At 39.5% G+C, this 17,423-nt stretch overlaps 1 protein-coding gene across 1 annotated transcript in view; it reads left to right on the top strand.

The window, feature by feature from the left end:
- The window catches only part of FBXL13 (F-box and leucine rich repeat protein 13), a 218,177-nt gene that overhangs the window by 759 nt on the left and 199,995 nt on the right, over nucleotides 1-17,423 (top strand). Inside the window, exons 2-3 of the mRNA XM_061413891.1 lie at nucleotides 16,040-16,143; nucleotides 16,612-16,702. Coding sequence (XP_061269875.1) covers nucleotides 16,040-16,143; nucleotides 16,612-16,702 — 195 coding nt within the window. The remainder of the gene's footprint in view (nucleotides 1-16,039; nucleotides 16,144-16,611; nucleotides 16,703-17,423) is intronic.

Here is a 17,423-nt window from a genome sequence, read left to right as displayed (position 1 = left end):
TTGTAACAGGAAGGAAGGGGGACAAGGCGGGTGGATAGGCTTTGTAGGCTCCGGGTTAGGAAGCCAATAAAATTATCTTCTGGTGACTTCCATTTTCTCTACAAATATGAGGTGAAATGTTTGTCAAGAATGAGGATGTTTGGGAGGGGATGGCAGTTGTAGAAGGGGTTTTGAGTAGTTAAGTTATTCAGACAAGGAGGGAGAGTTAGAAGTCCAGGGAAGGAAAGAGAAGGAGGGCGAGGCAGTGTTGAGAGCCCAGCTGGGGGAGTAACTCTCCTACGCAAGTGGGAGGGCAATTCAGTACAGCCCACTCCCTTTGGGATGGTAATTTTCAAATATTTATTAAAATGTTAAATATGAATATCCTTTAACCAAGCATTTCCACTTCTGAGGATCCACTTTAGAGACATACTTGCACATGTAACCAGAAGGATGTCCGCGTATATTCATTGTAACATTGTCACATAGTGAACATAGTAAGTAAGTATAAATAAGGGAATGGGATACCTTAAGACAAAAATGCAAATTGTCTAACAAGGTGTCTACTAAAATCTAGCTACCTGACTTCATATTTGTATGCATATGTGTATATGTATATAAGTGTGTTTTTATATGTGTGTGTGTATATATATATATAAATAAGACAATAATACATGCATAGAATATATGGCAAACTATTAACAGCAAATATTTTGGGGGATAGCTTTAGGGGAGAACCCTAATCTTTTACTCCATATATACATCTGTATGGTTTTAATTTTTTTTCTCATGAGTTTCATTCATGTTTTACCTCTATACAATTATATTTGAAAATGTGTAGAAAGCTTGCTACTTATCTTCCCAGTTACATGATTTTCTCAAGCAGCACTCAGTAAATCAGACCTAAGTATAAAAGTAAGAGTTGATTTCATCCAAGATAGGAGTTTGCCACACATACATAATAGAAGGGCAGTGGGGAGGGAGCTAAGCTTTTGAGAGTGCCTAAAGTGATGGGCCTAGGACTCTAAGGACTGGGTTGGATATGAGAACAAGACATAATACTGATATGTGGGTAGAAAGTGGAAGTTTGTAAGAGGTGAATGAAAAAGGGTAGAGGGAGTATTTGAGTGACGGAGCTGGAAAAGTAGGAGGTGGGGGCCAGAAAGTGGAATGTGCACAATTATCTCTCAGAAGCATCTTTTTTTTCCTATTAAAACTTTTTCTTGGTTAGATATATTAACACATGACTTCATAGTGTACAATTTCAAACTTTTATAAAGAAAATGAATTTTAGTTTCCATGGGGAGAACCTGAAAAATCTGAGGATCATCGATTTTTCCTTTTTGAAACCATTTTTGTACTATCAGCAGTGCAAGTAGGCCTGGAGGGGTGAAACTATCCTCACACCCAGAGGTGGGGAGGAAGACGGAGCCTCTTCAAAGGATGTAATACAGTCATCCCTCAGTAGCCTCAGCTTTGGTTCTAGGACCCCCATGGACACTAAAATCTGTGCACAGTATTTATATACAACCTACATCCATCTTACTGTATAAATCACCTCTAAATAAATCATCTCTAGATCACTTATAGTACCTAATCCAATATAAATGCCATGTAAATAATTGCCTGCACATAGAAAATTAAAGTTTTGCTTTTTGAAACAATGGAATTTTTCCCCAGTCATTTTGGACCCACATTTGATTGATTCCATGAATGAAGAACCTGCAGATACAGAGAGCTGACTGCATTTATGATTCAGTATGAAGCCATTCTGAGTCATAGCTATGTCCAAGTTGGCCATGGAACAGGTAGCACAAGTGGACTTGAGTTGAGGATCAGGGAAGTTGTAACCTCTCCTCTCCTTCCTCTCCACTTGCCATAAAACTGACCAGCTGCTGGAGGCACCCCTGGTTCCTCCTCTGGATGAAAGCACCTCTTCCATATCAGTCTACCACCTTGCTTTGCCCCCAGAGAAAGGAAGCCCTTAGAAGTGCTCCCTACTGCCTAAGACAGTATTATTCTGAGGAGTCCTTTACCTCTGCTACCATATTACTAGCACGTGCAAGAGAGCGACACATACCCACCTTAACCTGGTTACCTGCTTTCTTTGTATCTATTCAACTGATCCAGTTTTCCATGCCTAGCACTCTTCTAAAACCCATCTTCTGCAAGTTTTGGAATACATCATTTTTCATCACAAATTTCCATGTATATTTAACCTCTTCTGAACTCCACCTGCAGATGGTGATTGCAGCCATGAAATTAAAAGATGCTTACTCCTTGGAAGGAAAGTTATGACCAACCTAGATAGCATATTGAAAAGCAGAGATATTACTTTGCCAACAAAGGTCTGTCTAGTCAAGGCTATGGTTTTTCCTGTGGTCATGTATGGATGTGAGAGTTGGATTGTGAAGAAAGCTGAGCACCAAAGAATTGATGCTTTTGAACTGTAGTGTTGGAGAAGACTCTTGAGAGTCCCTTGGACTGCAAGGAGGTCCAACCAGTCCATCCTAGAGGAGATCAGTCCTGAGTGTTCATTGGAAGGGCTGATGCTGAAGCTGAAACTCCAATACTTTGGCCACCTCATGTGAAGAGTTGACTCATTGGAAAAGACTCTGATGCTGGGAGGGATTGGGGGCAGGAGGAGAAGGGGACGACAGAGGATGAGATGGCTGGATGGCATCACTGACTCGATGGACGTGAGTCTGAGTGAACTCTGGGAGTTGGTGATGGACAGGGAGGCCTGGCGTGCTGTGATTCATGGGGTCGCAAAGAGTCGGACACGACTAAGCAACTGAACAGAACTGAACTGCCCTCCACCTACCTGTTCTGAATAAAACCTGGCTGTCTCCTTAGGATATCATTTCCCTGCCAACTTTTGAATAGAGGCTGATCTTTTTTCTTTTAATCCTGCTTGATTCACTGGCCTTACTTAATCAGTTGATTTATACTTTTCATCTGTTTTAGAGAATTCTTGATCATTTTCAAATTTTGCTTCTACCTAATTCTCTTTTCTCCTTCTGGGACTCCCATCATAAATATGTTAGCTTTTTCTTTTTTTTAGCTTGGTCCTATGCCTCTTTTGTTCTTTTCTGTTTTTTCCCCATTCTCTTTTCCCTCTGTGCTTAAGTGTGGATAGTTTTCATTGATTGTCTTCAAGTTTACAGATTCTGTTTTATGCTGAGTCTAATCTACTGTTAAGTACATCAAATGAGTTCTTAATTTCAGATAGTGTATTTTTCAGTTCTAGAATGTCTATTTGATTTCTTTTATACATTCCAATTAAAATCCTGCCTCTTTTCATCCTTTTTGTCTATCATTTCCTGTTTTCTTCAACATGTTAATTATTATTAACTTAAAATCATGAACAACCTTGAATTATTTATTAAATTTAGTTATTAAAATAGGATAAATGTTCTTTATTCAAATTACTGGTGTGATTTCTGTCTCCTAATTGGATCCTGACTGATACAGAAGGCTTAACTGGCAGGCTACACAAAGGAACTTTCTGGGAAGTTCGAAAATGACTGAGATTTAAGTGTATCCATTGTCAGAATTATACAATTAGGATTTGTGCATTTGAATTCATGTAGATTTTACCTAAAATATTATAGTAGAGAACAGGTGGAAAATGGGGAAACATATAATCTAGATGAAAATAATGTTATGTTGATTCAACCCTAAGAATCACACAAACCACAGAATGGTGACAACTGTTGAAACTGGGTGATAGGCACATAGGGGTTCATTGTGTATATATGTTTGAAATTTTCCATAATAAAATGTTAAAAGATAGTCATGGCTGCGTGTTTTCTATCTTAATGTATGTAGCTAGGGATGGATGGAATGACAAGCTTGATCTGGCTATACAGTCATGTATTGTTTGTTTTCTGTATCAGTTATTCATTGCTATGTAACACAACCACAAAACTTCATGGCATAAAAGAACATGAAGCATTTAGTTTGCTTAAAAATCTGAAATTCTTGCAAGGATTTTTAGGGAAAGCTTGTCCCTGCTCCATGCGATACCATCTAGGGTGGATCAGCAGAGTGTTAAAGATCCACTTTTAAGATGGTTCATTCACATACCTGGCAACTTGGTGCCAGAGGTTGGCTGGAAGTTAGGTTAGGTCTGTGAACCGGGAGGCTTGGTTCCTCCATGTGCCTCTCCATGGGCTGCTTGGACTTCCTCACAGTATGGAGACTCAGTTCTAAGAGCAAGTGTCCCCAGAGAGAACTAAGTAGAAGTTATATCATCATTTATGGCCTAGGCTTGGAAGTCAACATAGCATTATTTTTACCTTGATTCAAGAGGAGGGAACATAGACCCCACTTCTTAATGGGAAGTGTATCAAAGTCACAATCCAAAAAGAGCTCATGGGATGGGAGATATTGTAATGGCCATGTTGGGAAATACAATCAGATACACCCAGCTTATTCATACAAGAATAATCTGGGATCAAGTTGGATCTCAAAACATTATCTGAACAAAGATGTAGTTTACTATCATCCAGCAAGTGGGTCTCAACCCTTCTGTAAATATTCCCTCTCCTTTCTTTTCTATGTTCCTCAGGTGCAGATGTATACTGGACATTAACAAGTTGCCTACACAACATCTACTTCCCTCTTGCTAATATTTCTTACATTCTTATTCCATAACTACCTCTTCCCCACATAGCCTGGGTGCTTCAGGGAAGCTGCTTATCCTTATCTCTGGGGTTGGACCCTGATTGACTTATGGCAACCAGCACATTCAAGTTCCCCTGGTCATAATGCTTATGACTATGGCGGGTGGTAGCAAGGATCGGAGAAGGCGATGGCACCCCACTCCAGTCCTCTTGCCTGCAAAATCCCGTGGACGGAGGAGCCTGGCGGGCTGCGGTCCATGGGGTTGCTACGAGTTGGGCATGACTGAGCGACTTCACTTTCACTTTTCACTTTCCTGCGTTGGAGAAGGAAATGGCAACCCACTCCAGTGTTCTTGCCTGGAGAATCCCAGGGATGGGGGAGCCTGGTGGGCTTCTGTTTATGGGGTTGCACAGAGTCAGACACAACTGAAGCGACTTAGCAGCAGCAGCAAGGATCATGGGGGAGGGCAAGATGTGATCTAAACCAGTTTAGATCAGGTTGCTGGTTGGAATGCTGGGACAGAGATATAGCATCTCTGGATGTTTGTGGGGAAGCATGTAGCCCTGGGAGCCATTGCCAATTCTCTTGCGTCCACATGGGAAGATGGTTTTAGGGTAAAGGAAAGTAGAGTGGGAAAATGGAAAGAAATCAGGTCTCTCGTGACATCAGTAAATCACTGGATTAAATACTTCGGCCACCTGATGTGGAGAGCTGACTCATTTGAAAAGACCCTGATGCTGGGAAAGATTAAGGGCAGGAAGAGAAGGGGACAAAAGAGGATGAGATGGTTGGATGGCATCACTGACTCAATGAACATGGGTTTGGGTGGACTCCGGAAGCTGGTGATGGACAGGGAGGCCTGGTGTGCTGCGGTTCATGGGGTTGCAAAGAGTCGGACATGACTGAGCGACTGAATGAAAAGCAGTATCTACCTTTAGAATTTCTAGTGTAGGACCCGATAAACTCCATGTTTAGTTGACATTTATAGCTGAAGCAGTGCAAGGGAATTTCATTAATATTTTATTATGAGATTGCCTAGGTTTGACCCTTGGTTTTGCCAATTACTAATTGTGTAAGTCTGAGCAAGTTTCTAAATTTCTCTGACTCGGTTTTCTTTGTAGTAAGATTCCAGATGAATGAGAGACAGGCCCTAACTTTCTAGACTAGGAGAAAGCTAGTGTGAAAGGGAAGAATGGGAAAAGAAAACCACAAAATGTGTCCTGAGGCAAATTAAGTTCAGGAAAGAATATACGGAGAAGGCGAGGCTCTGGAGATTGGGGAGTCTTTTATACTATTCACTCTCACACACCCTTTGGAAAGCCTTTGTGGGCTTTGGAGAAGGAAATGGCAACCCACTCCAGTGTTCTTGCCTGGAGAATCCCAGGGACGGGAGAGCCTGGTGGGCTGCCATCTATGGGGTTGCCCAGAGTCGGACGCGACTGAAGCGACTTAGCAGCAGCAGCAGAGATTTGCACACCAGCTTAAAGACTGCTGGATTTTATGTTCAAGTTAGTCAGGTTCCTTTTTTTTTTTTAAAACAAAGATTAGGATCTTTTTTTTTTTCTTGGATGAAATGGCAAGAGTGGTCAGCTAAGAAGGGTACATTAGACCATTTTTCATCAGCAAACATTTGCTGGGCATCTATTCCGGTGCTGGTAGAAAACACCTCAACAGCTTCAACCACTTGCAGCTATGACTCTGAAGCTGTCTCTAGCTCAAAGTTTCTCCTTAGTACTCTGTGCATTTATCCATTTTGGTGTCCTACAGACACATTAAAGAAGTAGAAAGAAATAGGTGACATTAGATTCTCTACAAACCAATCTATCCAGAACATAATCATTTCAATATGGACTCAAATTGACTCACTATAAAATCATATTGTCTTCAAAACTGAGTGTGTACTTTACACTTGCAGCACATGTCAGTTTGGACAAGCCACATATGAAGTGCTCAATTGTTCAGTCGCTCAGTTGTGTCTGACTCAATAGCAACATGAAATTAATAGCTGTCACATTAGACAGTGCAAGTTGAAAATGTATTAACATATTTAATAAGTCAGAGAAAATTACCTTTGACCCAGAAATGATCATTGTGTCTCTGAGAAGGTTGTTGTTTTCACCAGCACCTAGTTTCTGGAACTTTAGCAAGAGTCTGCACAGGGAGGGTGAAGTGGCTGTCTAGTCAGGTTGGTCACCTGCAATGTGTCACAGATGGGACAGTTGTTCTCACATGCACCAAAGCAAATATATAACTATTTTCAAATCTTCAGGAATCATAATGATTAGTGTTTATTGTGGAAATGAACAAAGTGATATGAACATTCTGTAGACTGAATGTTTCTCCCCAAAATTCATATGTTAAAACCCAGTCTCCAATGTGATGGTATTAGGATGTGTGGCCTTTGGGAGGTGATTAGATCATGAGGGTGGAGCCCTTATGATGGAGTATGAGTCCTTATAATGAAGATTCCAGAGAGTTCTATTGATCCTTCCATCACATGAGGACACTGTCAGAAGATGGCCATCTATGAAGTGCTGCTCACCAGACACAGAATCTTCCTGCACTTTGATCCTGGATTTCCCAGTCTCTAGAACTGAGAGAAATATGTTTCTGTTGCTTATTAGTCATCCAGTCTCTAGTGCTCTAAGATTCCAAATGGACTAAAACAGAGAATAAGTCATGGACTAAATGTTGCCATGGCTTGTCTTAAACCACAAAAGCCTTCAAACACTTAGCTGAGAAAGACTCCAGGCGAGACTTCTGGGGGTATGAGTAAGGATTCAAAAAGTGGTCCTGCTATCTTTCTGAATTTTACCGTCCCTTTGAGATTCTTTGGTTACTATTGTATCTTGCATCCCTATCTAAATGAAGGACATATCAAATGTATAGAAAATCATGGCTGGCTAGTCTCTTAGTTGTCTTGGTCTGCTAAAATAAAATGGCATACACTGGGTGGCTTAAATAACAAAAAATTGTTTTCTCAATTCTGAAGACTGAAAGTCTATGATCATGGTGCCAACATGGCTGAGTTCTGGTGATGGTTCCCCTCCTAGCTTGCAGATGGCTGCCTTCTCACCATGTCCTCACTGGGCAGAGAAAGAGCAGATTTCTCTGGTGTCTCTTTATATGAGGGTGCTAATCCCATTGTGAGGATCCTATCCTCATGACCTCATCTAAACCTTATTATCTCCCAAAGGCCCAGTCTCCAAATACCATTACATTGAGGATTAGAGTTTCAATATATGAATTTTTCGGTGACATGATTCAGTCTATGGCAGTTGGGAAATGTAAGAAAACTACCTCATGGACAAAAATGAAATATAGATAAAACGAAGTCTTTTCCTCAAATCAAAACTAAAAATGTTCTGATTCTCAGAGTTGGCAAGGTGAAATGGACACTTCCACTGGCTACTAATGAAAGTATAAACTGATAATCTTAGAAAAGCAATTTTGAGAAATGTATTTAGAGCTTCAAAATACACATTTTGATTCTATATTCTATTTCTAGGGAAATAGAGTGAAGATATGTACATTATCATTTGCTGTGAAAATTAATATGTATATCATATAATTTTTAATAATGGGAAAAAGAAACAAATGTCCACTCATTTTGAAATTTTGTAACATTTATGGTACCTTTCTGTGCAATAGATTATCAACCAATCTCAATATATGATGTCTTGAAGAATTTTTGGTGGCATGGAAAATGTTCACAATATACTAACTAGCCATGAATTTTTAAAAAAGATAAATAAATTATATATATTATGATCCTAATTTTAATTTTGTAAAAAATGTATGTATTAAGGAAAGACTAAAATTAAAATTTTTATTAGAGGTTATTTCTGGTTGTCAGGATGATGGTTGATTTTTATTTTCTGTATTTTTTAATTTTCCAAATTACATCTAATATATACTATTTTTATAATCAGAAAGGGTTCCTATATTAAAACATAATAATGAAAACAGGCTTATGTGTAGGAAAATGTGCTTGCTTTTTTTTGCTTCCCGTACTATTATCAAATGAATTTTATTGGTGGAGAATCAGAAAAACATACAGAGAAAGCATAGGAAGCTTAAAAACACTAATTGATAGGAAGTGCTGGCTTTTCATCCAAGGAAGTCAGGAAGTCAGGAAGGCTGGGCAGGTCGCAGGCCTTTGTCTGGTCTCCTTGGGATGAGAATCCTTTTCCTCTGGCCAGCTGGGGTCTCCTGGATACCCTCTTCCCTAGATGGGCTAGCCTCTGTTCCAGTTTACAATGGCACTTTCATAAAACCCTCTTACTCAGGCTTCAGGCAGGCCTGTGTGTGGCTGATCTAACGCTGATCGATTTCCAAAGGTTTTTTTTGTTGTTGTTGTTTTTTAGCAGAATCCTAGTTCTAAGAATTCCTGTAGGGTGTGCTCTAGAGGTTAAAAAAGAGCTTTGCTTTTTCCATTTATACCCATCCAGAAACATCCAAGAGCAACTCTGCTTTCATCTGGATTACATTTGGGTATTCTCATGAGTTTAGCTTTTTTAAAAGATTTTTTTCTTTCTGATTTAAAAAATAAATTTGAAACCACTGTGATCAATCACAGGAAATAATCTCTTCCTTCGTGGTTCATATCTTCTGTGTTGCAGCAAGCTAGTGTTTTCCCTTATGCATCTAGCACAGCTTTCATGCAACCTAGATGTATTTGTTTATACAACAGAAATAAACAGAGAGACCTTTTTCAGACCTTGGAGCCAAATATTTTTTAACTTTAATTTTAGATTTGAAATAAATGAACTAAATGATCAAAGATTTGGGGATTTGGACAATAAAATATTTACTTTCTATATATTATTTTAAGATTTGGCAAAAGTATACTTTAGAAATTCAAAGGTTAAAAAAAACTGCGTCCTTGTCAACACTGAGAGCCTGCACCTGAATATAACTGTAGGGAAATGGAATACTGCCTTCTAATTCTTCACTCCACTATAGTCATCATTTCTTTCTCTCTGAGAACTCTGAAATACACATCCTACCACTGTTGAAATCTCCTTCCTTGGAGATATTCCTTTCAAAAGATATTTGTATTTTAAAAAGCTATCACCAAGCTAGGAGTCCATACAATGAAGCCCTGTTGGTAGACTATCACAAGTAGGTCATCAAAAGTATTTAGAAATCTGTTTCTCCCTCAGTTTCCTACAGCTGGGCAGAAGTCAGCACAGTGTCTACAAACAAGGCCTGCCCCATAAGGACCAAAGACGGGCAAGATATTAAGGGCATAGTGTCTACAAAACTATTAAACAGCTACATACAGACACTATAGCTGAGGGTGGAAAAGTGTTAGCTCAGATTTCGGTTTAACATGTAAGAAAGATTAAAGGAATTTGCAAAACTAGATCTGCCCAGCAGAGGGCATGTTTAAGTTACAAATCATGGTTTTTATGCAAAATTTTCCATTTTTAGAAATAAATACTTAAAAAAATTTTTTATGTAGTTTTTAAGTTTGTGTGTCTTTCATGATTAAGTTTCCAACCGTATTTTAAAAATACTGTATTTATTTCTAAATCACATAGATTCTACTATCAGAATTTTTTTTAGACTAATTGCTGCAAATACTTGCCACAGTTTTAAGAATCAGGATTACTGAATATGTGAGCAAGAAACTACAGGCTTATGCAGAAGAGAAGGAACTGGTCACACTAACTCATCTTGCTAGACCTTGGAGCTAGAAGGTTGTGGCTTCTCCTGGGGGCAGTTGTGCTTGCTGAGCCCAGCCCACCAATTCACAGATGCAGTTCAGAGACAAACCCATGGGACACTTAACCAAAAAGCATATGACTTACTAGTTCTCTAGTAACAATTCACCTACTCAACTAGGGATTAGCTAGCTGGTAACCACCTCCCCACTGGGCCACGCACGGTCCTGCTGGGCCTGGGATCCAGTGTCTCGCTCTCACTTTATACAGGCTGTGTCTCCTCACCTGTCCAGTCTTCCTTAAAACTCCTCAAGTTCTGACCTTGAGGGGCATCTTCCTGTCCCTGGGGTCCCTCCTTAGTGGTTAAGGCCAGTTGGTCCCTTTCCATAATCTTCAATATGTTTTTAGTTATAGCATATCTAAAATAAAAATTTGACACCCTCTACTTAAACGTCCACAAGACACAGAACTCCGTTTACTTTCACATTTTTAACTTAGTAACATCCATAGAAACACATGCCAACACCATCTCTACCACAGATGGGGATGGTGAGCATTTCTGAGATGTCACTTTGGACTTGTTTTGGAGGTTGGAGGGGAGGGAGGTAGAAGGGACTTTGAACAGGGTTTAGGAACTTAGGCCTGCTGCTGCTGCTGCTAAGTCGCTTCAGTCGTGTCCGACTCTGTGTGACCCCATAGACAGCAGCCCACCAGGCTCCCCCATCCCTGGGATTCTCCAGGCAAGAACACTGGAGTGGGTTGCCATTTCCTTCTCCAACGCAGGAAAGTGAAAAGTGAAAGTGAAGTCGCTCAGTCATGCCCAACTCGTAGCAACCCCATGGACCGCAGCCCGCCAGCCTCCTCCACCCATGGGATTTTCCAGGCAAGAGTACTGGAGTGGGGTGCCATTGCCTTCTCCGGGGAACTTAGGCCACTTCCTAAATAAAGGCGTTTCTGTATGTGATGTTGACATTGCAATTTTAAAAGCAATCTCATCTGAAAAAAAGAAGGAAAAAAAAAACAGCAACAAGGTGTAAACTATATGTTGATTATGATCTATTTGAAATAAGAATGTGTTTTGGCATTTACATACGAATAAAATTTTGGGGGATAGATAATGTGAAAAAAAATCCTCAAGTTCTGGAGGAAGATACACACGCAACACAATTTTGTTTCAGTGCATGGTATGGGCAGGGGAGGAGTCCTGGGTTTGTAGTTTAAAAATATGCTGGCTCTGTGAATCACTTGGCCCGTCTTTGCCTCATCTGTGAAATCCAGAAGAATATACCTGCTAAAAGTCAAGGTCATCCCTAGAGGGATTTTAGAAACACACTGAACTGTGACTCTCTGACATATGGCCGTCTGTGACTTTGGCCACATGAATGATCTTGCATGGGTTTGATCATGAATAACCTAATGGGTGTAGAGGGGGAACCAGTCCTGGGTCCCAGTATGGAATTCTGGTGTCTTCACAGAGTGACTCTCATTTCATCTCTCACATTTATCCTCCATTCCAGCCAAACTGGTCTGTGCTCCTGAGGCTCTGCTCTTGCCAAGAGAAGACCCTTACCCTTTCCTTACCACTTGAAAGTTTCTCCAACTTCTGAGTGTCCCACAAGCACTTGGCAGTCATTTTCTTCTCTGCCCTCAAGAAGAAATTATCTTCTGTATTGCTATTTAGACCCTTAGCATTTTTTTCCACTGTGTTTATTTGGGTATCTAAAAAGATAAACAAGATTTGTTCTCTCAAGTGTCTTACATCTACCCATAGTTCTAATAGACAGTTACTATCTTGCTGCTTAAATTATTGTTCTATAAATTTCTCCCTCCTGACCATTTCCCACCAAACGCATTGGTCTTAATTTCTTCTAGTAGACTTGATATAAAGCCAGTCTCTCTTCCTCTGTCATCATACTGGCCTTTGAATGGTATGAGGGAATGTTTTTAAATTTCTTTTCTCTTTGTCCAATCTTTTTTCTCTAATGGAAATGATAATTAGCAATGAAATGGTTTAAAAAATGATGATGGCTTACTATCATTATTATCTATTGAGTACTTATTTTCTGCTATGAAACAAGTTAAAGTTCTTTACATACATGAATTCATTTAATTATCAGGATAGCCCTATAACATATATACTTTTATTATCCCGTGTGTAGTTAAGGAAACAGAAGAACAAGAGTTAAACCCAGTGGACTCCATTCATTGCATTATCTTGCTTCCTGAAAGATGGGTAGTAGTGTAAAGGAGTAGAAACAATTGTCCTGGATAAACTCCCATTTGTCCTCAGTACCCAGACATTTTTCAGAATATCTGAGAAATATTCTGGACTGAGATTAGAGAAGCAGAGCCAAAAGAAAGTGGAGTCTTGCACAATTGCTTTGTGAATTTATAAACCTGAAGAATACAACTAAGTTGTGGTGTTTTTTTGTCCTTGACCATGTAAGTTTTTACTAAGAAAACTAGCAATAACAAAGCCCTACTCCTTGTTTTTCAGAATCAAACATTCATCTTGCAGGCATGTTTGCATATTTTGTCTCTGCTTATAAAAAACAAGTTAATGGTTTTACAGTTTTTATTTTCACTGAGCAGAAAAAAAATCTGTTGATTCACTAACAGATAAGCATAAGAAATATGCTTTCTTATTTATATGGAGCTATGCACTATTCTCACATTAATATGTGGAACCTCAGATTTTTCTTTTGCCCAATGGGAAACTATGAACAATGAGATTTCTTATGTAAAAAGTGAACACTTGAAGTATGCTAGTTCTACATGACTTTATTAGCAATCCAGAGACTTACTCTTTCAACTTGATTTGATTTCTGCAGGATAACTTTCCAGGAAAAGTAGTTTTCTGGTCTGTGGAACTTGGAAATGTAAAGAAATAAGCAACTTCTCATATTTATTAATCAGATGCCAATTTCCTTAATAATTTATTTTAAAGGTGATCTCCAGTAAGGCACTAGTGTGATAAGAATCACCTGGGGAGCTAATCAAAATGCAGGTTCCTATGTCTCATCCTCTGAGACCAGGTCATTTCCCAGGTTATGCTGATGCAGATGTCCTCTGGATACCAGACCAGGATGAAAAGGAGGGTGTGGAGCAGGGAGTGGAGGAGCTCAGTACTCTGGTGATCAAGGCACAGAAGTGCTAGAATGCAGATGGGCTTTTCATCAGGGCTGTTTAGGGAGTTGGCTGAATTCTTGTTATTGTTATGGTTTAGTTGCTAAGTCGTGTCTGATTCTTTTGCAACCTCATGGACTGTAGCCTGCCAGGCTCTGAAGTCTAGCCTCCAGGTAACAACTTCAGTAGAAGGCTATTCAAATCCAGCTTGCCAACTTGTGAAAACAGTGATCTCCTCTGTCACAATATTCTTTAGGTTTGAGGGAGAAGGAAATTAGTCCGCAGATGGCTGAGTGCTCACTGTTAGCACCTGGGGTGCAGCTAGGTCAGGAGGCAGAGGTGGGGAGGTAGAGACATGGAGGTCTTACCACAGTCCTAAAGGCTAGGTTCCCGACTTGCAGGCTGCACACCAAGAGGGGGACATGGAGTTACTGAAAGGAGGAAAATGTGTTGTGCGGATTCAATCAAGAGAGATGATCCTCTTCTTATTTGAAGGAATACTGTGAGAACAGCTGAGGATCTAATACAGGACCCCAGGCCTGCATCTGTTGACTTGGCCCATGGAGGTGGGAAGAACTCTGCATGACTGGAAGGTGGAATTATTTTGTTCATAAGAGTTAGAAGAGCAGGAAAAAATCCAGAAAAAGTAGATCTTATGTGGAATAAGGGCCAAAGAGAGTGCCTCTGTCACTATACACACACACAGACACAGACACACACACCCAGAAGACCCACCAGTGAACCAAGAGGCAAAGAGAAATGTCTAAGGATTCCAGGTGGTTTCTGTGAGATGTGTGCTGCAAATCCTTTTCCTCTGTCTCAGATGGAGAGATATTCAATGTATGTCTCACCAATACTTTAATAAGAAGTTCCTTCTTTTGGGAGGAACTCATAGAAGAAAATAAGATGGCAGCAGCTTTCTGATGTTCCATATATGTGCCTTAAGGATTATCTTAGATATAATCCAATAAGTCATTTGTTTATCAAGTATATGAACTGTGCTACAGTTTTTCAAATATAACCCTGAAAATGTTGTGAATGATAAAATTTGAAAGCATTTTTAAAAGAATTTTTGGATTCACAGTAAATTTTGATTTTGATATTGGATTTTCTTAGTCATTTTCATGGTTAAGTCTGAGGAATTTTTGACTTTAAAAAGAAGTTCCTCATAGCCAAGACATGGAAGGAGCCCAAATGTCCACCAACAGATAAATGGATAAGGAAGATGCAGTATATACAACCGAAGCTGCTGCTGCTGCTAAGTCGCTTCAGTCATGTCCAACTCTGTGCAACCCCATAGACGGCAGCCCACCAGGCTCCCCTGTCCCTGGGATTCTCTAGGCAAGAACGCTGGGGTGGGTTGCCATTGCCTTCTCTGAATAGAAAGCTACTTGGTCATAAAAAAGAATGAAATAATGCCATTTGCAGCAACATGGATGGATCTGGATATTATCATACTAAGTGAAGTAAACCAGAAAGAGAAATACAAATGCCATGTGATATCACTTATATGTGAAATATAAAATATGATACAAATGAACTTATTTACAAAATAGAAACAGACTCACAGTCATAGAAAACAGTTACCAGAGGAAAAAGGAAAAGTGGAGAGAGACAAATTAGGAGTTTGGGATTATCAGATAAACAACAAGGTCCTAATGTATAGCACAAGGAATTCTATTCAATATCTTATAATAAACCATAATGAAAAATTATATATATACATGGTTATATGCATGTGTGATTGCTAAGTCACTTCAGTCATGTCTAACTCTGTGCGACCCTATAGACTGTAGACTGTCAGGCTCTTCTGTCCATGGGATTCTCCAAACAAAAACACTGGAGTCGGTTACCATGTCCTCCTCCAGGAGATCTTCCCCACCCAGGGACTGAACTCATGATGTCTCCTGCATCTACTGTATTGCAGGTGGTTTCTTTACCACTGAGCCACTGGGGAAGCCCATATATATGTATGCATGTATGTGTGTGTGTGTGTGTGTGTGTGTGTGTGTGTGTGTATCTGCCTGCAATGTGGGAGACCTGGGTTCAATCTCTGGGTTGGGAAGATCCCCTGGAGGAGGGCATGGCAACCCACTCCAGTATTCTTACCTGGAGAATCCCCATGGACAGAGGAGCCTGGTGGGCTACAGTCCACGAGGTCGCAAAGAGTCAGACATGACTGAGCAACTAAGCACAGCACAGCATATGTATGTATGTATATATGTATACACATATATAGCATTTTGCTGTACACCATAAACTAACATAACATTGTAAATCAACTATACATCAATAAAAAAGGGTTCCTCATATTTAAAATTGGTAGAAACCATTGATCTATGGTAATCACAACTATGTCTTCAATTGGACTGTAAAGTACTTCTCAAGTAATGCAAAATTCTGTGCAATGACTCTGTTGCCATTTATAAAGGATTTTTTTAAAGAGTAAAGGTAAACTGCATTTTGTTTTGGTCATTTGGTAGCACTGAATAAATATAGAGGGGGTATCTATAAGGCACATTTACTTAAAAAACTGTCATGTTATTTGACTTTGTAATTGACTGAACAGAAAGTCTATCTGTTGCTTAGGAGGAACATGCAGATCCAGACACACTGATTCTACTTCCTTTCTCCAGGCTCTGTTATGTGGTCTACTGGTTACATGTCCTGAGGATCCTCTGAGGTATTTAGAGGAAATGATCATTGGAATAATGGAAAATGGTCTTGAAACTCTACTCTGGTGAGTAGTCTTTTGATTAATGGTAGGGAGATATTTTATTTTGAAGATAAAACACTCATTGTATAGTATCCAAAGAGGTCTTGCTAATGAATGTTTCCAATCTTAAGATTATTAAAGAATCTTTGCATGGGCTTTTAAATCCCCTAAACTTCAATAGTAACAATTTCTCCACTTGTTCCTAACTCAGAAACATAGCACACTGTTATCAAGAACATGTGCTCATAGGGCAGTTTATTTCAACTTGAGGATGAGGATGGAGGCATGCCTATTTGGGGAGCTCAGCAGAATTGTGAGGGGGAGTAATTTGAAAAAGTTATTTGAAAAAGTCAGGAGATTCTGACATGTTTATCCCAAGGGGAAGTGTTTTTCCTTCCCTTCCCCTCCACCGTTTAAAATCACAGATTTAATAATGGAACTAACAGCTATGAAATGAAATGATTTTTTGACTACATCTTATGATTTTTAAAGGGATATGTGCATTGATCCATTAATGAAACCAAAAATTCGGAGACTGTCTGAAACTTACCTGGAACAACTTTTTGGACTGGATGATCAGCTGGTAAGTATTATTAACCAAACATTCTACACTATACATCTTAAGTTTGGATGGAAGCTCTCAAATAGATTTTAGATTTCATGAGAGGTATGAGGTCAAATTGTTTTTGAAATTGAGGAACTCAGGAAAGTGAAGGAACATTTCATACATATATACAAACACACACACAAAGCAACACTTATAGTAACCTCCCCAAACTTCTAAGAAGCATTTGGAGAGGCAGTTATTATTCATCTTTCTGATAAAATCTTTCCATTAAATTTCCCCCTTTTTCCTTCTGCCCCTCTCTTGCATCTTTACAATGGTAAAAAAAGAAAAAATAGCATTATGGAAAGCTTTAAAGGAGGATAGTTTCTTTCCATTCTAATCTACTTCCTCTGTATTCCATCCTCCTCCATTTTCTTTGCTGTCTGTCCAGGAATTATGCTACAAAGATATGGCTGAAACATTAATAAGAACCTAACTTAAAAGCCAGACCAACTTAATGAGAGGAACAACCAGCTCCAACAGTTGGTTTTGATCCTGTAAAGAGGGCAAGGAAGTACTGCAGGATATGGAGACTTTTAGAACAAAGATTGTGTAACTGAGAGAAGGTAAAATAACAAAAGGCATGTGGGGAGAGAAACAGCAACATGAATTAGACGTGTGATATCTCTAGATCCCTCACCAGTGTCTCGGTTAGGGTAGGCAGGGCTAGTTGCTGGTGAAGCCAGGCATTGAAAAG

Source organism: Bos javanicus, chromosome 4 (assembly GCF_032452875.1).
Source record: "Bos javanicus breed banteng chromosome 4, ARS-OSU_banteng_1.0, whole genome shotgun sequence".
NCBI classification, from domain to species: domain Eukaryota; kingdom Metazoa; phylum Chordata; class Mammalia; order Artiodactyla; family Bovidae; genus Bos; species Bos javanicus.
Note: the sequence above shows the minus strand (reverse complement) of the source record. Positions and strands in the feature narration are given on the sequence as shown.